This window comes from Bos taurus, chromosome 9 (assembly GCF_002263795.3).
Source record: "Bos taurus isolate L1 Dominette 01449 registration number 42190680 breed Hereford chromosome 9, ARS-UCD2.0, whole genome shotgun sequence".
Classification (NCBI taxonomy): Eukaryota; Metazoa; Chordata; class Mammalia; order Artiodactyla; family Bovidae; genus Bos; species Bos taurus.
In genome coordinates this window covers 19,601,210-19,626,520 of record NC_037336.1, presented here as the reverse complement: position 1 = coordinate 19,626,520, position 25,311 = coordinate 19,601,210, and the positions used below count along the sequence as shown (strand labels likewise).

At 40.0% G+C, this 25,311-nt stretch overlaps 1 protein-coding gene across 1 annotated transcript in view; it reads left to right on the top strand.

Moving 5' to 3' along the window:
- ELOVL4 (ELOVL fatty acid elongase 4) overlaps positions 1 to 24,389 on the top strand; it is a 38,808-nt gene extending 14,419 nt beyond the window's left edge. Inside the window, 5 exon segments of the mRNA NM_001099050.1 lie at positions 14,467 to 14,654; positions 15,826 to 15,906; positions 19,124 to 19,295; positions 20,459 to 20,586; positions 23,142 to 24,389. Coding sequence (NP_001092520.1) covers positions 14,467 to 14,654; positions 15,826 to 15,906; positions 19,124 to 19,295; positions 20,459 to 20,586; positions 23,142 to 23,417 — 845 coding nt within the window. The 3' untranslated portion in view covers positions 23,418 to 24,389.
- Positions 24,390 to 25,311: the final 922 nt, after the last annotated feature.

Here is a 25,311-nt window from a genome sequence, read left to right as displayed (position 1 = left end):
GAAGACATTGACTACATTCTTCAGAAAAATAGCAGTTTCTCTTTGGGATGCTTCAGTGTACAGCATACCATGAAGTCACTGTTATTTTGTATAGTCTTTAGAGGCGAATGGATTTATAACAATATCACCTGAAGATTAGTGATTAGCTTCCAGGTGTTAAAAACATGGAGTTGATTTGCAGTTGTTGGTTCTAATTTATTAAGGAGGAGTGAATAGTTACAGAGAACAATGTGTAGTACATACTTCTTGATGTCTTGATGTCTTGACTATACTCCAGAAGCTACTCAGTGTCTCTAGTTGGTTGCTGGACTTGAGTTTTTCTTTTGTCTGTGGGAGGTTAAGGGCTTCCCTGGTGGCTCAGATGGTAAAGAATACACTTAAAATGCAGGAGACCCAGTTCGATACCTGAGTCGGGAAGATCCCCAGGAGAAGGGAATGACCATCCACTCCAGGATTCTTGCCTGGAGAATTCCATGGACAGAGCAGCCTGGCGGGCTACTGTCCATGGGGTCACAAAGAGTCGGACACAGCTAAGCGACTAAGCACTATGGGAGGTTAAATAGAGGTAGACGTCATTAGAAAACAAAACTAGCTGATTTATTCAGGGAGGCTCTAGGAACAAACAAATCAAAATTACATGACTTGATTATGTATTATATAAAGTAGGCCTACACTTCTGAATAGACTAAAGCAGTTCTTAGACTTTAATGTGTTAATCACCTAGAAAACTAATTAAAGCACAGCTCTGGCTTAGTAAGTCTTGAGTGAGGCCTGAAGAATCTGCATTTCAAGTAAGTCCCCAAGATGTGCTTTTCTGCTAGTGCAGAGACCACACTTTCTTTTCTTTTTAAATTATGTATGTATTTTTGGCTGCGCTGGGTCTCCACTGCTGCGAGCAGGGGCTCCTCGCTAGTTCCAGCGTGTGGGCTTCTTGTTTCCGTGGCTTCTCTTGTTGTGGAGCTTGGGCTCTAGGGCTCGTGGGCTCGGTAGTTGCAGTTTGAGGACCCTAGAGCTCGGGCTCAGTAGATGGGATGCTTGGACCTAGTGGTCCCTCGGCATGTGCGATCTTCCCAGACCAGGAATGAACCCGTGTCCCCTGCACCAGGTGGATTCTTAACCACCGGACCACCAGGAAAGCCTGGGACCGCACTTCAAATAGCACAAGGATGGAGTTTTAATGTTTTTGATAATCTACTATGTACTACCTACTAGAGCTTCCCTGGTAGCTTGGACGAAAGAATCTGCCTGCAGTGCAACGGTTCGCTCCCTGGGTTGGGAAGATTCCCCTTGGAGAAGGGAATGGCTACCCACTCCAGTATTCTTGTCTGGAGAATCCCCGAGGAGCTTGGTGGAGTACAGTCCATGGGGTTGCAGAGAGTCAGACACGACTGAGAGACTGACACCACAATCACTATGTACTATGATAGAAAAACAAGAATTTAAAAATATTTTAAAATTTTAAATTTTTTTAAAGAATTTTAAAATAATGTTATTAAAATTTATTTAAGAGAACCACAGCAATGGCATGGATTTATATAGAATACTTGTTTTTTTTCCCACTCCAACAGAGACTTTGTATTTTTTTTAGAATGATATTGATCAAGGACTCTTGCTCATTTTGTAGGAATCAAAAGGGCAGTTTAGAAATATCTTGAATGTTAGGAATCTGTATAGTTATAAAATTGAGTCACTTTGCTGTACAGCAGAGATTGGCACAACAGTGCACATCAGCTGCGTGTGTGCTCAGTCACTCAGCCGTGGCAGATTCTTTGTGACCTCATGGACTGTAGCCCACCAGACTCCTCTGTCCGTGGGATTCTCCAGGCAAGAATACTGGCGCGGGTCCCCATGTCCTTCTCCAGAGGATCTTCCCGACCCAGGGATTGAACATGCGTCTCCTGGGTCTTCTGCACTGGCAGGCGGTTCTTTACCACTGAGCCACCTGGGGAGCCCTGTGAATCAACTACACTTCAATAAAAATAAAATGTCTTGACTGTCGATTCTCACAGTAGCCGTAATAATAGTAGCTGTTTTCTAGATACTTTGTGGCCTTCAGTGTGCTTGGGCTCAACCATTTGTGGGTGCAGCCACCGTGGGAACCTCTGTGGTTTTAGAGATCACGTCCCTGCCCTGTTTGGCATGGGACACAGTTAAGCAGACAGTGCCAGGACAGGGTCATGGCATGCTAGAGGCAGTCACAGCGTGCTCTAAAAGTTTGAGAAGAAATTCATGTTTAGTGAATTTTGAGTGCAAAAAGGGTTCGTGTTGGAGTGGCTTCCTACAGAGGGTTTTCAGTTTGAACCTCAAAGCAACTCTGTGATTTGGGTAATCTAGTGGCGCTAGTGGTAAAGAATCCACCTGCCAATGCACGAGGTGTGGGTTCGATCCCTGGGTCAGGAAGATCCCCTGGAGTAGGAAGTGGCAACCCACTCCAATATTCTTGCCTGGAGAGTTCCATGGGCAGAGGAGCCTGGCGGGCTACAGTCCATGGCCTGGCAAAGAATCAGACGAGACTGAGTAACTGAGCACACACACATTATCACCCGCATTTTACATAGGAGAAAACTGCGGCCCAAGAGTTTCAAGTTCAAAGTCATGGGGCTGGAAAATGACCGATAGAGCTGGAATCCAGCTGTTGTCAGTTCAGGTCCTGCCCTCTGTCCCTGGGTGCCATATTCCCTCTGCTTTGTGTGACTCTCCAAGTCATCACCCAACTAAGATTATTCCCTCCTGTAACCATGTGCCCTTCCTTGTCAATTCTGGGAATTTGGATCTTCTAAAATTTTAAATTTTTACTAATTTTTCTTTTGATGGCCACTGAACCACCTGGGAAGCCCTGTAAATCAACTGTCAGCTTAGACTACTTGCAGAAGAAAGTTCCTTCTAACTGGTAGAAATCCCAAGTTCTTAAAAGCTTTAGAAGAAATAAGCCTTCAAAGAAAGAAGAGGCCTATAGAGCTTTTTAAGAAAATTGTTTTACTATACATAGTTTGTTGTTAGAATTAATTACAGTTGTTTGTATACAAGTAGAAGTTTCCAAGGACTTGGGTTACTTCAAAACTATTGGACTAAAAATATTTTATTATTTATTAAAATCTGGCTTACATTTTCTTAAAAGGATGCTTTTGTTTTTTTAAAAAAACTTTTTTCAAATAATTAAAAATTTAGAGTTAGACTTGTTATGCATTTGCTTTCCTGAATAAATTATAAAATGTGCTATATTCTCAGCATATATAACATATTATATATGCTGAGAATATAGCACATTTTATAATTTGTTATATATGCTGAGAATATGTTATAAAATATATATGCTGAGCATATGTTATAAAATATTCTGTCTTCTCACTTTATAGTCTTCTGCTAAGATTAGTTGCTGATGGTGATTTTTCTTTAATCTGGTTTAACTCTTGGGAGAGAGGAGGATTTAGTGGTTTGATTATTGTCAATAGTAAAGACAGTGCTGACATGTACTGAGCTCTTATTCTCTGTCAGACAGTGTACGTCGTGTCTTATTCCTCCCAGCAACCCTAACATCACCCATAAAGTCAGAGAGACTGGGTAGCTTGCTGGGGCTTATTCAGCTGGTGAATGAGAATGCTGGTGTCATAAGGCTGCTAGTCTGACTTGAGAGTTCATATTCAGAGCCTAGAGAACGCCTCTAGGTTGGGAAGAAAAGGCCTAGAAGACATAGAGGGCTTGGCTCTTAGCCAGAGGGGCTCAGATGATCCCTGACATAGGACCCACCTGCCAGGTGATCCCTAACACATGACCCACCTGTGTGGAGATGCAGAGGGAACGGTGCAACAGAAGGAAGGGCCTGTGGCGTCCACGTGTGCTGAGAACGTACCCATTTAACTATCACCCATCAACCTTGTGAGACAGTTATTTTTTCTCATTAAAAAGAGTTGGAAAGAACAGTTGATCCTGCATCCATAGAGTCTGTTGCCCATCCCCTCTCTTGGTCCTCACGTCTTTTTCTATTTTCTCTTCCTTCCTCTCTGGTTGCTTCGCAGCCATTGATCCCACTCTTCCCTTAGGTGTTCCCCAGGGTTCAGCCTTCGTTCGTTTTAGTCTTTCATTCTGTGTGTTCTTTCCCTTGTGACCTGAAATCCTGGAGGGGTTCTCACTGCCAGTGACTCCTCTGTGTTTCTGCTGCCCTGGCAGTCATCTGCAGCTCCAGACCCTGCTGGATACCTCCTGCTGGGTGTCCCACGAGTGCTTCAGACAGAAGAGGTTTAGAAAGCACCTGATTACCTCCTGCTTCTCTTCCTTTATTCTCTGTCCCAGATCCACAACTTCACCATATGTGCCACCAACCGGGCCAGAAATCTGGGAGTAACCCCAAGCTTTTCTTTCACTCTCACTTCTCACATCCATATCAGCCACCAAGCCTGTAGATTTTGCTCTTGTGACTTTCACATCTGCCTATCTTTTCCATTGGCAGTGCAGCCCTTGAATCCAGGTTACACTCATTTCTTGCACAGTGTAGTGGTCTCCAAGGCTGGCTGCCCCGCCCATCAGCATCAGCAGGGGAATTTGAAGGTTGTAGTACTGAGCCCTACCCACAGAGATGTTGATTCAGTAGATCTGGGGTGGAAACTAGGAATCTACATTTTTAATGAGCAGATGGTTCTTCTGTGGGCAACAGACAAATACTTGAAAACCACTGACCCAGCTGGTTTTCCTGCCTTTCCCTTTCAGTCCATCCCCTGCTGCCTCCATCAGCATCTGCTGAAAGCCACATGTGGTCTCCAGTTTCTAACCAAGGAAGCATCTCTCTGTTATCTACAGGATAAGTTCCAGCCTCTTCAGCAGAGTTTGTGAGACTCTCCCAGGTCTGATCTGACCTGTAAATCTCTAGTCATTTCCTGTCATCTTTCCTTGTGTATATCCTCTACCTCGGGCTTCCCTTGTGTGTCTCAGCTGGTAAAGAATCCGCCTGCAATGTGGGAGACCTGGGTTCGATCCCTGAGTTGGGAAGATCCCCTGGAGAAGGGAAAGGCTATCCACTCCAGTATTCTGGCCCAGAGAATTCCATGGACTACTTGTATAGTCCATGGGGCCGCAAAGAGTCGGACACGACTGAGCGACTTTCACTTTCACTTCACATCCTCTACCTCAGGCCTGCTTAGATTCCAGAGTACGTGTTTTATTTCTTGATTTGTGGCTCCTTATACATATGGTTCTCTCTGCAGGAAAGCCTTCCGCCCTTCCTATCTCCTTGCCAAGTTTCTCCTCTTTTCTTCAAGGAGTGGTTTGGGCGTCAGCTCCGGAAGCTGCCCTTGTCACCTCTCTCCTGTCCCCAGACTGGCCTCTGATGTTGCTCTCAGAATCCTGCAAAGCAATTGATTTGTCATGTCTGTCTCCTCTAATAGATGATGAGTTTTGAGAGGTAAAGGACAAAATGACCTGTCCCCAATCAGTGAGCTCAGAAGGGATGAAGGGCTGTTCTATTTACTATGCTGGGTGATTTTTAAGATGTAAGTCAGGTTAAGAATAAGCAAAACTGTTGGTGGGGAAGGTATTCAAGGGAAGCCCCGCTTCAGATGGACCATATTTTTGGTACCATTAAAAAAATAAAGGTGTAATTTACACATAATAAAGTGAACTCTTTTCTAGTGAACAGCTTGTGAGTTCTCTTGAACACATAGTTGTTAACCATTACATGGCCTTTTAATATAGATAAAATTGTATGATTATTGACCAAACTAGTGTTTGTCAACCAGTCTCACTTGGCATGAGCTTTGTGAAACAGTCAGAGTGTTTTAGATGAAAACAGTTTCTTGAGAAAGAAGTTAACCCTTAAGGGTCTGGAAGGTTAAAATATGTCTTGGTAATTTTTATTTTTGAAATAAAGTTCCTTGCTCCAAAACTTGATTTGCAGTAACATTTAATTTTAGATGTGCTTAACTTTCATTTAAAATTAATTTAATTATTCACAACTTAAATAAAGGAAACTCATTTCCAAAGGAGACAGCTTTTCTACTTATAGAAAGAGAGACCTCATGGTTAGAAATTTCTGAATTTATAGGCATAATTTATTTTGCCAAAGCCCTTCTCATGGGTTCTCTGGAAATAGAGAAGAAATCTGGTGCCTCTTTAGGTCTCTCAGTATTTGATGAGGCCTCCTCTTTCAAAAGCTACACATCCTTGGTCTTTCCTCGGTATTTGGTGTCGTGTCTTCCAGAGCATCGTGACCCTAGCCCAGGTCTGCTGGATGCGGCACCTGAGAAGGTGCGAGCCTCAGTGTGTTTATCTCTTGTCCTTCTTTCTGCTCAGGGAGCTTCTGTAAGTCTCTCTTGTTTTCTTTCCCTTTAAGGACCATGATGGATAGTCAGAGTTCTATTTGAAAAATTCTTCAGGCCTATAATTTAGGCCTGAAATCAGTGGGCATGGTGACTGAGAAGGTGGGCTCCACCGTCTCCTGCAAGTCTCTTGGTCTCTATGCATCTCATTTTTAAAATAAAGGGATCATTTCTAAATCTGAAATTCTACACATCTAATTTATTGTTGTTTTTTAGTCGCTAAGTCATGTCCGACACTTTGCAACCCCATGAACTGCAGCGTGCCAGGCTTCCCTGTCCTTCACCATCTCCCAGAGTTTGCTCAAACTCATGTTCATTGAGTCGGTGATGCCATCCAACCATCTCATCCTCTGTGGTCCCCTTCTTCTCCTGCCTTCAATCTTTCCCAGCATCAGGGTCTTTACCAATGAGTCAGCTCTGCACATCAGGTAGCCAAAGTATTGGAGCTTCAGCATCAGTCTTTCTAATGAATATTCAGGGATGTGCAACATGAAAGGCTTAAAATTGTTAGTGAAAGTGAAAGTTGCTAAGTCATGTCTGACTCTTTGTGACCCCATGGACTGTAGCCCACCAGGCTCTTCTGTCCGTGGAATTCTGCAGACAAGAAGGCTAGAGTGGGTAGCCATTCCTTTCTCCAGGGGATCTTCCTGACCCAGGGATTGAACTCAGGTCTTGAACCCAGGTCTCCTGCATTGCAGGCAGAGTCTTTACCATCTGAGCCATGAGGAAGGCCCAAAATTGTTAATAAATAGACTCAAAAATAAGAGCAAAATCATCAAAATAGGATGGCATAGACATGTTAGTAAACATATTAATAAAATAAAATATAGAAAGAAGACAATATGACGAATCAACTAGAGTTCAGTTTATATGCTATTTGTGCCATACTGACCCTCTCCCTCCCCTGTAAGAGCTTTGCATAGAGAGCATTCCCAAGAATGTTACATAAAACCCATTTGAATCTTGATATTCCTTGATGACAGAATCTGACTTCAGTGTTGGCAAGAGGGATAGTGTTTCAATAGAATTTTTCTTTTTTTCCCACCCCTAATAAATTCATGGTGTGGAACCCCACCCATCACTGTGTACTGACAGCAAACCAAAAACATGTCTTCTTTTACTCTAATACGCATGATATATATTTGGATTCCGTGTAACTCAAGTAACTAGAGGATTTAATTCCTTCAAAAGATTATTTAAGGGCTTCCCTGGTGGGTCAGTGGTAAAGAGTCCGCCTGCCAATGCAGGAGACATGGGTTTGATCTCCGGTCCAGGAATATCCCACCTGCTGTGGAGTAACTAAGCCTGTGCACCACAGCTACTGAGCCTGTGCTCTGGAGCCCGGAAGCCGCGACTTCTGAGCCCACGGGTTGCAACTACCGAAGCCCACATGCCCTAGAGCCCACGCTCAGCAGTAAGAGAAGCCACCGCAATGAGAAGCCCTGGTACCACAATTACGGAGTAGCCCCTACTAGCCGCAACTTGAGGAAAAAAGCCCGTACAGCCACAACGAGCCAGCACAGCCAACAATAAATAAAGAGATAAAAAGTGATTATTTAAAAAAAATAAACACCAAACTCAGAAGAAGAGGTCAGACCAGAGGCATAGGATGTGGGGATAGGGCATTGGAGGATGGCCACAGAACAGTGTGATATAAGGAGAATACGTGCAGGGCTCTGGCTGTGAGAAGTGGGTCCCTGGCCAGCAAAAACTGCTTGTTTTCTTAACCCAGTATTCCTTATCTTCAATCCCATTCTTTCTCTCTGTGAAACAGTGAAAGCTGCTCAGTCGTGTCCCAGCTCTGCAAACCCATGGACGGTAGCCCACCAGGTTCCTCTGTCCATGGGATTGTCCTGGCAAGAATACTGGAGTGGGTTGCCTTTTCCTCCTCCAGGGGATCTTCCCAACCCAGGGATCAGACTGGGGTCTCCTGCATTGTAGGGGGATTCTTTACCATCTGAGCTACCAGGGAACCCTTCTTCTCCTTGCTGTTGTTGTAAAAAGTAGCCATTTTTAGAAGTTAGAAGAAAAACTCCCAAGGGGTCACCTAGTGTTCTGCTACTCAAGGATGGTCCATGGAACATTGGCATAGCTTCACTTGGAGCTTCTAGAAAGTACAATCCTACTTCTAGAAAGTAAATCTTCCTAAAGGTGAGCCATACCCCCAAGCTACTGAGTCAAAACCTTCACTGTAACTATGCTCCCAAGTGATTCTTTTTCTTGTTGAAGTCGGAGAAGCGCTAATCCAGTTTCCCTGCTCCCCATCAGGCTTTACAGATGAAGGGAATGAGGACAAGTTGTGCCCTTAAGGTCTTACCCACAGCCACAGAGCTGGCCTTAAAACAGCCCGCCTGTCTGCTAGTGGAGTCTCGCATGCCTTCTCTGTTGCGCCTGTTACTCCTTGTCTGCCCCCTGCCACCTCTTTTATCCCTGTTGGGTTCTGTCAGTATTTCTTCCTGTCTAGACCTTCAGCTTCTTACTCGTGTCTCTTTAAATATCTCTGTTCCATGAGTAACACTGTGCATTAAGAGATGGGCATTTTTTTTCCCAAAAGAACTTTATTTTATTTTATTGAAAGATTTCGGTTCTTTGAAAAGTAACAGTCCTGAACAAAATGCCAACTTTTATGTGGTTTGAGAGAGTCTGTTAAAGAGAACCTCAGTTCTCCCACCATTCAGAGTTCATTGTTCTTGGTTTTACAAAATTATGATGATATAACCAATCATTTATGTCATGTGTAAACTTGCTATTCAGGTTTAAGGAAAATAATATTCAAATTAATATTTTAAGCAAAGTTTGAGGCTTACGTTCAAGGATTGCAAAAACCAATGTGTGTTTTGTAGAACTGTTTGTATTTAATGGTCAGGAAGATCCCCTGCAGTAGGCAGTGGGAACCCATTCCAGTATTCTTGCCTGGTGAATCCCATGGACAGAGGAGCCTGGGAGGCTACAGTCCATTGGTTCACAAGAGTAAGACATGATTGAGAACGAGCATGAGCTCTTGAAGATTCAGTTCAGTTCAGTCGCTCAGTCATGTCTGACTCTTTGTGACTCCATGATTCAATTAACATTTTTTCTTTTTAAATTTTTTATTAAACTTTTTATTTTGTATTGAGTATGGCCACTTAACAATTTTGTAACAGTTTCAGGTGGACAGCAAAGGGACTCAGCCATACATATACATACATGTATCCATTTCCCCCCAAACTCCCTCCCAAGAATGCACGTTTTTATTTATTCTTGATTTGGGGGAAATTTTGGACCCACCTCTCTAATTTTTCCCTTGCTTGATGCTCGGAACTGCCTTTGAAGTCAGTAGGAATTGTGTATATAAGAGTAAGAAATAACGTATAATGTTAGAAATTAGAATCGCCTTAAGGTGAATTTATCTTCCTTTCTTTGTTACATAGTCAGTTCAGTTGCTCAGTCCTGTCCAACTCTCTGCGACCCCGTGGACTGCAGCACACCAGGCTTCCCTGTCCATCACCAACTCCCGCAGCTGCTCAAGCTCATGTCCATCAAGTCGGTGATGCCATCCAACTGTCTTGTCTTCTGTCATCTCTTTCTCCTCTTGCCTTCAATCTTTCCCAGCACCAGGGTCTTTTCCAGTGAGTCAATCCTTCCCATCAGGTAGCCAGAGTATTATAGTTTCAGCTTCAGCATTAGTCCTTCTAATAAATATTCAGGATTGATTTCCTTTAGGATTGACTAATTTGATCTCCTTGCAGTCCAAGGAACTCTCAAGAGTCTTCTCCAACACCACAGTTCAAAAGCATCAATTCTTTGGCACTCAGCTGCCTTTATAGTCCAACTCTCACATCTATCATGACTACTAGAAAAGCCATAGCTCTGACTAGATGGACCTTTGTTGGCAAAGTAATGTCTCTGCTTTTGAATATGCTGTCTAGGTTGGTTATAACATTTCTTCCAAGGAGCAAGCGTCTTTTAATTTCATGGCTGCAGTCACATTCTGCAGTGATTTTGGAGCCCAAGAAAATAGTCTCTCACTGTTTCCATTGTTTCCCCATCTATTTGCCATGAAGTGATGCAACCAGATGCCATGATCTTAGTGTTTGGAATGTTGAGTTTTAAGCCAGATTTTTTCACTCTTTTCTTTCACCTTCATCAAAAGGCTCCTTAGTTCCTCTTTGCTTTCTGCCTTAAGGATGGTGTTATCTGCATATTTGAAGTTACTGATATTTCTCCTGGCAATCTTGATTCCAACTTGTGCTTCATCCAGCCTAGCATTTCGCATGACGTACTCTGCATATAAGTTAAATAAACAGGGTGACAATATATAGCTTTGATGTACTCCTTCCCCAATTTGGAACCAGTCTGTTGTTCCATGTCCGGTTCTAACTTTTGCTTCTTGACCTGCATACAGATTTCTCAGGAGGCAGGTAAGGTGGTCTGGTATTCCCATTTCTTGAAGAATTTTCCACAGTTTATTGTGATCCACACAGTCAAAGGCTTTGGCGTAGTCAATAAAACAGAAGTAGATGTTTTTCTAGAACTCTCTTGCTTTTTCTATGATCCAGCAGATGTTAGCAATGTGATCTCTGGTTCCTCTGCCTTTTCTAAATCCCAATTGAACATCTGAAAGTTCTCAGTTCATGTACTGTTGAGGCCTTGCTTGGAGAATTTTTAGCATTACTAGCATGTGAGATGAGGGTAATTGTGTGGTAGTTTGAACATTCTTTGGCATTGCCTTTCTTTGGGATTGGAATGAAAACTGACCTTTTCCAGTCCTATGGCCACTGCTGAGTTTTCCAAATTTGCTGCCATATTGAGTGCAGCACTTTCACAGCATCATCTTTCAGGATTTGAAATAGCTGAACTGGAATTCCATCACCTCCACTAGCTTTGTTCATAGTGATGCTTCCTAAGGCCCACTTGACTTGGCCCTCCAGGATACCTGGCTCTAGGTGAGTGATCACACCATCGTGATTATCCGGGTCGTGAAGATCTTTTTTGTACAGTTCTGTGTATTCTTGCCACCTCTTCTTAATATCTTCTGCTTCTGTTAGGTCCATACCATTTCTGTCCTTTATTGTGCCCATCTTTGCATGAAATGTTCCCTTGCTATCTCTAATTTTCTTGAAGAGATCTCTAGTCTTTCCCATTCTATTGTTTTCCTCTATTTCTTTGCATTGATCACTGAGGAAGGCTTTCTTATCTCTCCTTGCTATTTTTTGGAACTCTGCATTCAGATCTTTCCTTTTCTCCTTTGACTTTTGCTTCTCTTTTTTTCTCAGCTGTTTGTAAGCCCTCCTCAGACAACCATTTTGCCTTTTTGCATATCTTTTTCTTGCAGATAGTCTTAATCCCTGCCTCTTGAACAATGTCATGAACCTCTGTCCATAGTTCTTCACGCACTCTGTCCATCAGATCTAATCCATTGAATCTGTTTGTCACTTTCACTGTATAATCGTAAGGGATTTTGACTTAGGTCATACCTGAGTGGTCTAGTGGTTTTCCCTAGTTTCTTCAATTTAAGTCTGAATTTGGCAATAAGGAGTTCATGATCTGAGCCACAGTCAGCTCCTGGTCTTATTTTTGCTGACTGTACAGAGCTTCCCCGTCTTCAGCTGCAAAGAATATAATCGATCTTTCTTTGTGATTTTCTTTGTTACATAGATTATCTCATAGCAGAGTTCTTTTGCTCTCTGCATCTATCCCATGGGAAAAGCCCTCTAGTTTGTGGATGGAGGTGGGACACCCCTGCAACTTCTTTTCTTGTGACCGGAAGTAGAGCCAAGCTTTAGGATTTAGGGGCTTTGTATTAGTCTTTTTCTATAATATAGAAAAATAGAGATCTAAGTAGATAAATACCCCATGTTTTAAGGGGCCTTTTGACATAGAAAGATATGAGTGCAGAAGGACAGCATAGCGACATTAAAGAAGACTGCCCAACCACTAATGAGACCACAGTGGCACAGTGCCTTCAACAAAAGCCATCCCACCGTCTTTTAAATTACCCTCCCTATAAGAGGACTACTATCCCTCCTGTCATTTAAGTATTTTAGTTTATTTTTAGTTCTGGAATATGTTTTGATTTAAGTGACAGACCATAATTTCTATGAATAGATAAGATGTAGGCTTCTACTGTAAACTATAAAGTGAAAACAGTTCCTCTGGGTTTTCTATTCTTGTTCTCATATTTGTGGGTTTTTTTTTTTTTTTTTCCTTCTTTTTGAGTCAGTATCCCATCCTTGTTGTTGTTTAGCCACTAAGTCATATTCGACTCTTTGTTAACCCCATGGACTGTAGCCCACCAGGCTCCTCTCTCCATGGGATTTTCCAGGTGAGAATACTGGAGTGGGTTGCTGTTTCCTTCTGCAGAGGATCTTCCTGACCCAGGGGTCGAAACCACGTCTCCTATATTGCGAGGGGATTCTTATTGACTGTGTCACCTGGGAAGCCCCATCCCACCCTTGTAGCAACTCTTCTTTTATGGAAACCATAGTTATTAAATCACTTCCCAACTTTGGAAGCTATGTGATTAAATATTTTTGTACTTGTGTTTCACATGTTCTATCTTATTTTCTGTTGACAGTAATATAGAAACAGACTAATTTATTTTTATGTAAAGTATTTTGAAAGATAATTAACTTATCCAGAGCTGTTTCACATATATAGTTTTAATAAAACTGACAGTTTAAATAGACATTGTAATGAGCAATCAAATTACATTCCTTTAGGCTAGGTTTTAGGAACTGGCTAAAATTTTTTAACTATTGAGAAATATATTATTTTCCTCAAAATACAACATAGAAATAATATGCATTACCAAGAATAAATTAGACATTAGATTCACAACCTTCAAAATGCCATTTAGCTTTTAGAAATATAAAAATTGACTTCAGTGTCTTTTTATAATGTAAATTTTTGTCTACCTCATATTTCATTATTATGCATCTCAGAAATATTTGTGGCAAAACTCTGTTATAAATTTGATTCAAGATTACATATTTGAATTTAAAGACAGCTGACTCAATTTAAATGAAATAATGTGTTACATTGGAGATATATATATATATTTACACATACATAAGGTAAATGATTTATAGCTTTACAGAAAAGCACTTAAGTTGATTATATTCATCGGAAAAGAATAAATTCATGTTCTCAAGAAAAAAGAAAAATGTCTTGAATATGGTGGTTGCCATTTAAATAAATTATCAAACTGTAATGACCTCTAACTTAATCCTCAACTTAATTAAGATATAACCATACTCTTGTCTTCAGCATCCAGAAATGTTCCAGGGGATGGCTTCCATTCTCCAGACCTTTTCAGTTTACTAAATTTTTCCTGCTTTTAGCATAGGAGGGAGCAGCTTCCAAACTGTGCTGATTTATTTCACGTTTAATATAAGGTCAAGTTTCTCCTTTAAGTATTTTCTGTCTGTGAAACCTTTGATTAACATTTCATCCCAAGCCTATTCTGTATTTTCAGTGAACCTTGTTTCGTCTCTTTGTTGTCAGGGTTCTCTGTCAAATGTATAAGGTGTACCTTATATAATGCAACTTCACTTCCAAAAGCTACTCCCAGGAATTGGTCTTGTTTCTTTGGTTTAAATGTCATGTAGTTTTTAAATGTATATCTTTTTAATTGGAGGATAATTGCTTTACAGTATTGTGTTGGTTTCTGCCTCACATCAACATAAGTCAGCCACTGGTATACGTATGTCCCCTCCTTCTTGAACCTCCCTCCCACTCTGTCTCACCCCTCTAGGTTGTCACACAGCACTGGCCTGAGCTCGCTGCATCATACAGAAAATTCCCACTGGCTATTTTACATATGGTAGCATACATGTTTCCATTCTACTCTCAATTCATCCCCCTGTGTCCACAAGTCTGTCCTCTGTGTCTGCATCTCCACTGCTGCCCTGCAGATAGGTTCACCAGTACCGTCTCTCTAAATTCCATACATGTGTGTTAATACACGATATTTGTTTTTCTTTTTCTGACTTACTTCGCTTTGTACAGTAGGGTCTGGGTTCGTCCACGTCATTAGAACTTATGTCATGTGTTTTTGTTGGGCCTCTAAGGATCTGTATTTGGTCACAGAGGAAAGCTAAGTTGAAATGTGGCACTTCCTAATAATTTCATCTGATAAAACGTTTATCATGTAATGAATTTTGTGTCCCCTCTGTAGATAAACGCGTCGAGAACTGGCCTCTGATGCAGTCTCCACTGCCTACACTTTGCATAAGCACCCTGTACCTCCTCTTCGTGTGGCTGGGTCCAAAATGGATGAAGGACCGAGAACCTTTCCAGATGCGTTTAGTGCTCATTCTCTATAATTTCGGGATGGTTTTGCTTAACCTTTTTATCTTCAGAGAGGTAGGTTTACTAAAGTTCACTTTATACTTCCTCAGGTCTGTTGCAAATTAGAAAATAAGAATGTGTAAAACTACGATTGGAATGTTGTGCCGTAAGATAACTGTTAGCTCCTCTAAGAGTAAATTTTATGTTATTGACATAAGCATGGATAGCAAAAATCTGAAACATACATAAAGGATAAGACTTGTTTAAAGTGAAATTTGGGAGCAGACAAACTGGATTCTAAAATAACCCTTACTAGTTTTTCTGACATTGGAAGTTCCTTAACTTTTTTGAGGCTCATTTCCCCCATCTATAAAATGGGCATAATACCTATCTTCTAAAGTATCAGAGATAAGTGAGATAATTTTTGCATAGTGTTTACAACATATTAAGACCTCAGTAAATAGTTGTGGCTATTTATATTTCTCATTCAGCAGTTGCAGGTTTGGTAACTGATGAAAATGTGCAGATGTAAAATACTGACTTCAAATTTAAATCCTACCACATAATATAATTGTACTAATATTTTAGGTTGGAACTAAAATGAGTTAACTGTTATACAGCTGTTGCTGCTAATCAATGTATACTTTTCTGGACACCAACAAATTCTCTATGGCATTTTAAAAGGAAATCCTAAAAGCTAGACTGACCCAACCACTTTTTAAGTTACAAGAGTGAAAGGAGTTTGTTTTCCAAGAGACTCCTCATTAGTGTTCAACCTGAACCCAGCAAGCTGAACTGGTGATGCTAAGAAAATGAACCGTATGCTCCTTTTAAAAAATCTCTTTAACTGACAGCGTAGCCTATAGAAACTCAACATCATAAAAAACTTTAATTTATTTGGCTACTTTACCTAATTTGTTAGATGCAATCCACTCTGGTTCAAAACTAGAAACCCATGCAACTCTTGCAGCATGATTAATCACAGTTTCTCTTAATATTATAATATAGATAGAATGTCTCAGTCCAAATTTTACATGTCATTTTAAATTTAGATTTCAACTTAAGAATAAATTGATGGATGATTAATTTTAGAAATTCCAACATATTAAATGTTTAGTGCATTTGAAATTTATTTTTAAGACAATATTGCTTTTAAAAATATTTTGGAAGTTTGCACATTGTATGTAGTACTTTTAAATGCTATATCTTCTAAAACTTTACTCCAAATGTTATTTGCTTTTTCCAGTTACTCATGGGATCATATAATGCAGGATATAGCTATATTTGCCAGACTGTGGATTATTCTGATAACGTTCATGAAGTCAGGGTAAGTACATTAAAAATACTGGTAATCAGTAGAAGTTGGTTTAATTTTGTAGTCTCTAGTCTGTGAAAAATATGCTTTAAATGTAGTGGTAAAACTATAGTGGGATTGTTTTGGGTCAGTAAAACTACTTTTTAAAAATTACATAATTTAAAATCCATTTTCCTTCCCCATTATCTTTTCTCATTTGATGATTTGAGAGTGAATATGTGTTGGACTACTGAAATGCAGTACTCAAAAAAAAAATAATAATAGTTCCATGTTTAGTATAAAGATTATATTTTAGATTTTTGTTTTTTTGGGTCAAGAATAGAAACTCTTGAAGTTGAATTCATTTGTTAAGAAAGTATGAGGAAGACAAATATAAACGATTTAATGTTTAGTAAATTAGGCATAGCACAGCTTGTATAGGTATAAACCCAGTTTCTGAGAAAAATGTTTGAGAAAAATAGACTAGTAATACAGTGTTTTCATATTTTACTTTGTAGTCACCTACATCAGTAAAATTGCCATTTTACTCAAGTGAAGAAACAAATTATCTTACTTTGTTAAGTATTTATTGAATGCCTCTTGTATACTGTGTTCATATTAAACATGTGTCCATAACATATGTTATATCTATGTGTGTGTTTTATATTAGATATAATATATGTAGTAATAATATAATATGTAGTAGCTGGCCCTGAAAAAAAATAGCTCTTTAGCATTGGGGTTCAACAATATAAACACTAGTATTCATCAAGACCCAAGACTTGCTTTAATGTATTTATGATTTTATGCCTCTGTCTTCATTTCCCCATTAGAAGACTTAACATGCTGATGAAAAATTACCCCTTTTGGTTGTCACGTTGGTTTTAATCATTCAACAAATGTGTACCGAACATCAGCTATACACAGATAGTACTGGGAGCCCAAGTGGAAAGGCAGACAGGGATCCAGCCTTTGTGGAGCTGGCTTTCTAGCTAAAGGGGGAGAGGCAGTCATGTAAACAAAAGGTTAACCGGGAGCTCAGACCTGAGATTGCCTGAGGGGAGCCCCTTTGTTTAGGTTTGTTGCTAGAGAACCTTCTCCTGGTTGGAGCAGAGGAGCACTGGTCTTGCTTGCATCTGGAGAGAGAAAAGGAAACTTGTCGGACTTGCTTTCTTTGAGGAGTGAGCTTAGATAAACCCTTTGGGTGAAACAACATGTTAACGTTTGGGGGATAAAGTTTTTAAAATACCACTCTGGGCATTGTGTGCCTGCCCTCTGGCATGCGTAAATTGATCAGTTCTTTAAAAATGTAGCTGTTGTGAGACCTGATATCTAGGAGGAGAAAGGACAAGAGTGGCAGCAGATTGTATTTGAACATTTCTTCCCTCTCTGTTATTCTGAGATGTGGCAGAATAAGTGTTTTACTCAGAGACTCATCTTTGTATTCGTTGTTATGTAGCTAAGAGGGATCTTCTCACTTGATGTAGCTTTTCAGTTCCCTGGTGGCTCAGATGCAAAAGAACCTGCCTGCAGTGCAGCAGACTTGGGTTTGATTGCTGGGTCAGAAGATCCCCTGGAGAAGGCAGTGGCTACCCGTTCTAGTATTCTCGCCTGGAGAATTCCATGGACAGAGGAGCCTGGCGGGCTACAGTCCATGGGGTCGCAAAGAGTCAGACACTACTGAACGATTAACACTTTCACAAACTAGAAAGAAGGATTGTTAATTACTGTTTATGAATCATTGCTGATTTAGAGTGCCAGATAAGAGGGAAAATAAGACATGACCTCTTCCCTTCTAGATAGAGTTTGCATACTCTGTTGCTAAGTCAAGTCCAAGTCCGCAGACTATATCTCACCAGGCTCCTGTGTCCATGGAATTCTCTAAGCAAGAATACTGGAGTAGGTTGCCATTTTTGGCTCCAGGGGATCTTCCCGACTCAGGGATCAAACCTATGTCTCCTTCATTGGCAGGTGGATTCTTTACTGCTGAGCCACCTGCAAAGCCCCTTACTGCACCAAAATGTTACACTTTAAAAGGATTTTCCAGGCAATAGTACTGTCCTGGGTTGCCATTGCCTTCTCCGACTAACATAATAGTGAATATTAAATATAATGTTGCTGTCAGTAGTTCCCTATTTCAAGTTTGTTTTCAAACAACTTTATCATTTTCAACAATGTTATTATGCAAACAGACTCAGTAAATAATTCTCAGTTTGTAGATACATTATTTTTTTCTTTGGCTGTTCTCTTTTTTCCTTGCCTACACTTTATAATCGTAATTTTGTTTTTCAAAAGCGAACAGCCAAACCCAAACAAACACAAACCCATGGCATCCAACAGGTGCTCTTATCAAATGAAGAAAGACCCCATCAGCTCTGAAGAGCCTAAGCCTTCCTGTGAATGCATCTGCCAAACTGCTGACACACACAGGTTTACCGTCAGATTTCAGTTTTGTACCGCTGCCTTTGCTGTTGGTATATAGGGCAGATGTCATAGAAAATACTTGACATAAGAAAGATGAATCTAGATTACTATTTTAGTGGGATTCTTGTGAAATATTTTAAAATGTATATACAGAGGTCACCTCTCACTGGATCCTTGGATCCTTAATCTCAGCGTGTAATGTAATCTTTCTGCACCATCTGGTGTCTTAATTAGAGCTCAGGAAAAGAAAAGACTTACTCATGTAAGCAGGATTATATTTATGACCTAGGAAATATTTGTTGCGTGTGTGTGTTTATTGCAGTTTATCATTTAAAAAATTTCACTGCCTAATAAAAAATAATGTGGTTAAGTATTTTGTTGCACATGTTAAAGTGAGAAAGAGAGACCAGTTGCTACTCAAGCATACTTGCAAGAATATCTGAGGCTGGAATATAGGCTAGGCATGAACAACTGAAATACCTTTATAGAGTAAATATCTCAGTTTCTCTACCACATTGAAAATCATAGCAGTTGAAAGTGTTCACAGCACTGCAATCAGCAGGTTGGTACCCATGACATCGGCTATGAAACAGACTGAAAATTTCCTCTGAACTGTTGGCACAGTGTAGATATAGATTTGGACTCTTTTATTTCCCATCATTTTCCCCATGAATAAATGCCTACGTTTCACACCCACTTAAACAAAAATGATTCTATGCCTCATACATTTTGTGCAGTAAAAATTGCTTAAGACTTAACTTTAGTAGACAACCATGTGATAGTATCATCCTGGTGTTTATAAAATGCTTTCCCTTTCTTTCTGCAGATAGCTGCTGCTCTGTGGTGGTACTTTATATCTAAAGGAATTGAGTATTTGGACACGGTGTTTTTTATCCTGAGGAAGAAAAACAACCAAGTCTCTTTTCTTCACGTGTATCATCACTGTACCATGTTTACGTTGTGGTGGATTGGAATTAAGTGGGTTGCAGGAGGACAGGGTGAGCATCTTCAGGAATGTGTCCCCGGGTACTAAATTACATAAATGTGTCGGGTGGAGAGTGGTGAGAATTTGACTTGGTCTAACAGCAGCCCCCTCCAGTTTTCTTGCCTGGAGGATTCCATGGACAGAAGAGCCTGGCGGGCTACAGTCCATGAGATCCCAAAGAGGAGGCTCATGACTGAGCAACTAACACACACACACACACACAAATATATAACTTACTTCCAGGCTTAATTATTCCTGTGTTAATGTCACTTTAAAGAAATTTGAAGAAAGTAGAGCTTTAGCTGTTTATCTGTGACTACTTTGACACCTAAAGATTTACCCCAGAGATTAGCATAAATGAATCCCAAGTGTAGCAAACAGTATTTTGAGAGGGAGCAATTCTAGTGGTTCTGATCCAGAGGATACCAAGATAGAACTTCTCCATCTGAAGGTTCCGTCTCTTCTCCAAGCCCAGAGCCTGCTCTTGTTCTCAAATAGGCCCCAGTGTACCTACTGCTTCTTACTCAAAGGAAATTGTATGTAGCCTTCTCAGTATTGAAGAGAATCTGAACTCATAGTTTGGCCAAGATCTGCCTCCAGCTTTTCAGATGCCTGTACATTGGAGATAATTCACATCATTGAGCTGGAAACAGACCGTTCCTCTGATGGGGACCCAGGGTACAAGTCATACTACACTTCACCTTGCTACTTTACTTTTAAACTATTTAGAAATCTAAGAAATGAGTACTATTTTGTTGTAGCTATGTGTATCGGCACGTGTAAAGACAATAATGAAGGATTTACAAGTCTGTTTAAACCATTATATGTACCCTGGCTTTTATTCCCCCAAGAACAACAGAATGAAAAATAATATTGGCAGTATTAGGACCTACTTAAGTATATTAGGGCCTATTTGAGCCACTTGGGAAGTCCTTTGCCTTTGAAGAACACCCATTTTTATTTATATGGTAAAAGCTGGAGTCTAAACTGTAAAAATATTTGGCATTATCTGAAGAGAAGGCTTGTCCATTAGAACTATTTTACAACTTTTATTTCTCATCTATACTCAGAATTAAATGTTGGAAAATAATGTAGATTGATTTATTTTACGTTCAAATGGTTTATCACCTATTAAATAAAGATTTCTGTGTCTTGTAACTACCTCTTTTTCTAAAGCATTTTTTGGAGCCCAGATAAATTCCTTCATCCATGTGATTATGTATTCATACTATGGGTTAGCTGCCTTCGGCCCGTGGATTCAGAAATATCTCTGGTGGAAACGATACCTGACCATGTTGCAGCTGGTAAGTTCTCAATTAAAACACTGAGAATGTTAGACTCTCATTAATTGTGAAGTGCTGAGTTATTTTCAACCATTTTATGTTACCAAACTGGCTTTCTCTGTGCTCCAACGATAGGAGTTGAAGTTGATAGAATAGGAAACAGGAGTCCAAAATGGCAGTGGCTGAAAGACAAGGAAGGGAAAAGCCCGCAAAAATAGAACAAAGGAAGGTTTGAGGACCTCAGGTAAAACAAACAGCATTCTTGGCTAGCCCAGTTTGCATAGGGCAGACCCAGGGGGAGGGAAAAACATATAAAAAGAGGAGCCAAAGGGCTCTCTCTCTCTCTCTCTCTCCCCTCCACCCCGCACAGTGGGGCGTTCTTCTCTTCGCGTCTTTGGGTCAACATGCCCTCACGCCTCGAGGATGGATCTTCCTGCTATTATCTAAATAAAAAGGAGCTGTAACACTGATTTGTCTAAGAGCTATAACACGGTCCATTTGAACCCTGAGAGCTAGAACACGGTCTGTCCAAGACCCGAGAGCTGTGACACGCCAAGCACTTTAATGTCCGTCACTCCAAATCTTTGTTGTGGATGAGACAGAACCGAGGAGCATACACTCGTCTGACAGTTAGAAAACTAACTTCTTTCTTAGTTTTTTCCCACTTAAAATGTTATTATTACTTCTCTTCATTCTGCCCTTAAATAAATTTTCTGTTTTTTACTCCCATTTTTCCGTCCTTGTGAACAGATCCTATACATTTAGAATAGGAAAGTTGTATAGAAGTCACAGAACCAAGGAAGGGGTGGGGTAAAGGATGGGACCAAGGGGAGCTTCCCTGGCCACCCAGTGGTTAAGGCTCCATGCTTCTACTGCAGAGGGTGTGAGTTTGATCCCTGGTCAGGGAACTAAGATCCCATATGCAGCGCTATGTGGCCAAAAAATAAATAGGTTAAAGGACGAAGGATCAAAGAACTCTTAATTCTCTAACACACAATCCTTAGAGAGCAGAGCTTGGTATACTCAAATGTTCATCTTCAGAGCAGACAGTTCGCAGCACTAGCCCCTAGTAGGACTTCTGGTAGCATCTGGGTGACTGAGTGCAATCTTCAGGAAATCCAAAACCAGCCTGGTAGCTATTCTTCAAGCCTTGGAATTTATTATAATTTGCTTTAATCATAGCATGTGCACAATTTTATCAGTGGAATCACATTTGGAAATATCATTCATCTCTGTTTTAAGTTGCCAAACAACAGGCTACCCAAACAGGAAGCACAGCTTTTGGGGAGTGCTGGGTGTGCAGGATTCATTTGTAAGTAAAATGCTACAGGAAGCTTCCTCCAGTTTTTGTGTAACCTGTTTACACAGTTTGTATAATTCGTTTCTCTCAGTTATTAGTAAATGGACCCAAGAAAATGAGATGAAGACAGAAATCATGTGAACTGTTGTAATCTACTTTGTGGGAAGACGGCACCTGATTCTCCTTGAGCGATGCCCCACTCAGTCACCCCCCAGACACACCCTTTTCTAGCGTTGCAGGTTCTAAGAATCACTGTGAAATCAAAAGTCCCTAAAACCTGGATTTTGCCTTGGGAAACTTTTAAAGTTTTTTAGTCTGATAGAAATTTGGAGCTATATATGGGATAAAATTTTAAAATAATATTTAATATAATAATATTGATGATGCTATCCTTAACAGAGAAGCTGCAATTGCCCATTTTAAATAGGGTGTTAATTTTGTGAAGGGTAGTGTATTTCCAAGGCAGAAGTTCTCACAGCAGTGAATCTTGTATGTTAACCTTGTAAAAAATTAAGTGTTTAACCCCATGGAATTAACCCCATGGAATTCATAAACTCTTATACTGAGAACCATCCTCTCCTTTTATACTTACTATCAAATATCTACTAAGTTTTACCAAGAATCTTAGTTTTTAAAGGATTGTGTTGTCAATTTTTAAATTAATTTTTAATTAATTTTAAAATGCATATTTACCTGTTTCCTATAAGAAAACAGATAATGAACCATTCTGATAAACTCATTTTTAAAAGTATTTTTAAAAGTATATGTACCAGCTTGCTAACAACTTTGTGGAAAGAAAGCAATATATTTGGGAGGAAAACAAAAACGGAAGTGCCTTCACTCTCTTAGGCCAGTGATAGTCCCTCTCATTAGATAATGTTATTCAGCATTATCCAAAAAATAATCCCCAGGGTCCAGAGGCCAAGGGCCCAGGAATCGTGGGGATCAATGCGGAGCCCTACCCTCAGGTGGTACTCGAGGGAAGAGACAGACAGTCCAGAAGTCAGCAGATGCAAAAGACATAATTCCTATGAAACAGAAAACCAGCACAAACCAGAACCCTTTGGTTAAAGGGATGGAGGACCCCATTGGGTGGGGGTATTTGGGTCCTAGCAGGAAGCCCTCGTTGAGGACATGGTTTTGAGATGCGGCCCACGTGAGAAGGAGCCAGAGAGCTCTTAGGTCTTGGGTGCTGGGGGCACGCATGGGCCTGTCTGGGTCGTGACGAGCTGTTGGCTCCCCACGGTAAGCGCACCTGTGCTGTTCTGTTTTTCAGGTTCAGTTCCACGTGACCATTGGGCACACAGCACTGTCCCTTTACACCGACTGCCCCTTCCCCAAGTGGATGCACTGGGCTCTCATTGTCTATGCAGTCAGCTTCATATTCCTCTTCCTTAACTTCTATGTGCGGACGTACAAAGAGCCTAAGAAAGCAAAACCCGGAAAAACAGCAACGAATGGTATTTCAGCTAATGGTGTGAACAAATCCGAAAACCACCTAGTGGTAGAAAATGGCAAGAAGCAGAAGAATGGAAAAGCAAAAGGAGAGTAAAAGGAACTGGGCCTTACCTGGGGTTGACAGTGAGGAAGTTCCCACTTCATTTAAGATTTCAGGGAAAACAGAAGCAAATGAGGGTTTGAGGGTGGGGAGCAAAAAGGCAAATGTGCTCTATGTATTATTAGTAACCTTTAGATTGAGTAAAGTGTTAAATACAACACCCAGATGTTTTATTTATGAAGTTTTTATTTTAAACTTTTTTTTTATCAGCCTTGATGTTGTCAGACTAAAGCAATCATCACGTGACTTTGGAGACCCTTCCCCCGCGCCCCTCCCCCTGCATTCACATCAACAGTGCATGAGATTTTTCATTTCTCTTCATCCTTCAGTGTGATGATCACAGAAACATGGTCTTTATGCATTTTTTTTTTTTTTTTAGCTAAATTGCAACTTAAGTACTGATGAAAATCAGTTACCTTATCTTTTCTGGTCCCAAACTGAAAATGCAGATATTTTAAAACGTGCACATTTGAATTCATTTGCTGACTGGAATGATCAAGTCTCTCCACCTGTAGTCTGAAGATACCCTTTTGGTTGGAATTAAATTTTAAAAATCTGATGATCTTTGTAGACTCTTAGAGGCTTTATGATGATGGTGTTGGTGAAAATAGAATTACAGTAAAATCCTGTCCAGTGGCTCAAAGTTCACTGTGACCTGCAGCACAAATCACTGTGGGAAACAATTTTTGTGATTAAAAGGCAGCCTTTCAATACTCCTGTTACTACTAGATATATATTATGAAAATTAAGATTACTGTCTGATTGGAACATGAAACAATTTATGTGTCTACTAGTAACATCATAAAATAGTTCTACATTTATGTGCTGTTAGAAGAGAATATGTTGATTTTTATCAGGCTTTCCTTGTTTTGATTTGTGGCTGTTACCGATTTTTCATATGTGGAAATACACCTACCTCTTCTGTTGGAAAGAACATTTAAAATTAAATAAATTTTAATTAAAAAATCAAGGAGTCCTCTAATGTAAATTTTAATACTAACTTTCAAATTCACTAACTTTTTGTTTTTTTTTTTACAAATAGCGTACAGCAAGCTTTTTTGTGAAATTATCCTTCTCTTTCAATGTGTTTAATTTTGGAGTGATATTTCTCTGTGTCAGAGTTGCAAGATCTTATTTGTAACTAGATACGAAGTGTAAACCCGTTTTGGTGCGATATTCTTGACTCCTTGGTGCTAAAGATCATTAAATTCAATGCTTGATTATTACAAGGTGTTAATTGCTAAGACATAAAGTGAGTAAAAGTGAGAGTAGTCAGAACCAGAAAATTAAATTTGCTCTTTACCAATGAAGTATTTCATGTAATGTAAAAACACAACTGGAAATTGACTGGGAAAGAACATGTACTATGTCTTATTACATAGGTTAAATTGCTAGTGGGTATTGCACAGAGATCTTGTGACCAAAAAATAAAAAGGCATGAGTATTTCTAAGTATCTTTAAGATATCAAAACTGCATGTGCAGGATGTAATGCTGTTTGTGCAGACTATTTCAGAATACTTTGTAAACTATGAAATATTTATTGTGCATTCAAATTACACACTCCCCCCCTCCCCCTTCAAGGCATGCAGACATGAGAACTACAGAAAATTTGCAGCACGTAATAGTTTGATCTAGGAGGATTCAACACTTTTGTTTTTACCGCTCAGTTTGTAATGACTAGAGATTTGTAAATCTTGTGAACATTCTGTACTGGTTCCCTAGAGCTATTCATTCCCTGCTACCTGATTTCAGCACAATAAATATACTACTGCTGTGGGAAAAATGATTTTTTTGGCTACTCAGTTTGTTATAATATAAATCTGCTAGATATTTATTTATTTAATTCAGTTGTTAATATTCTAAATTATTCCCTGCTGCCAATTTCTA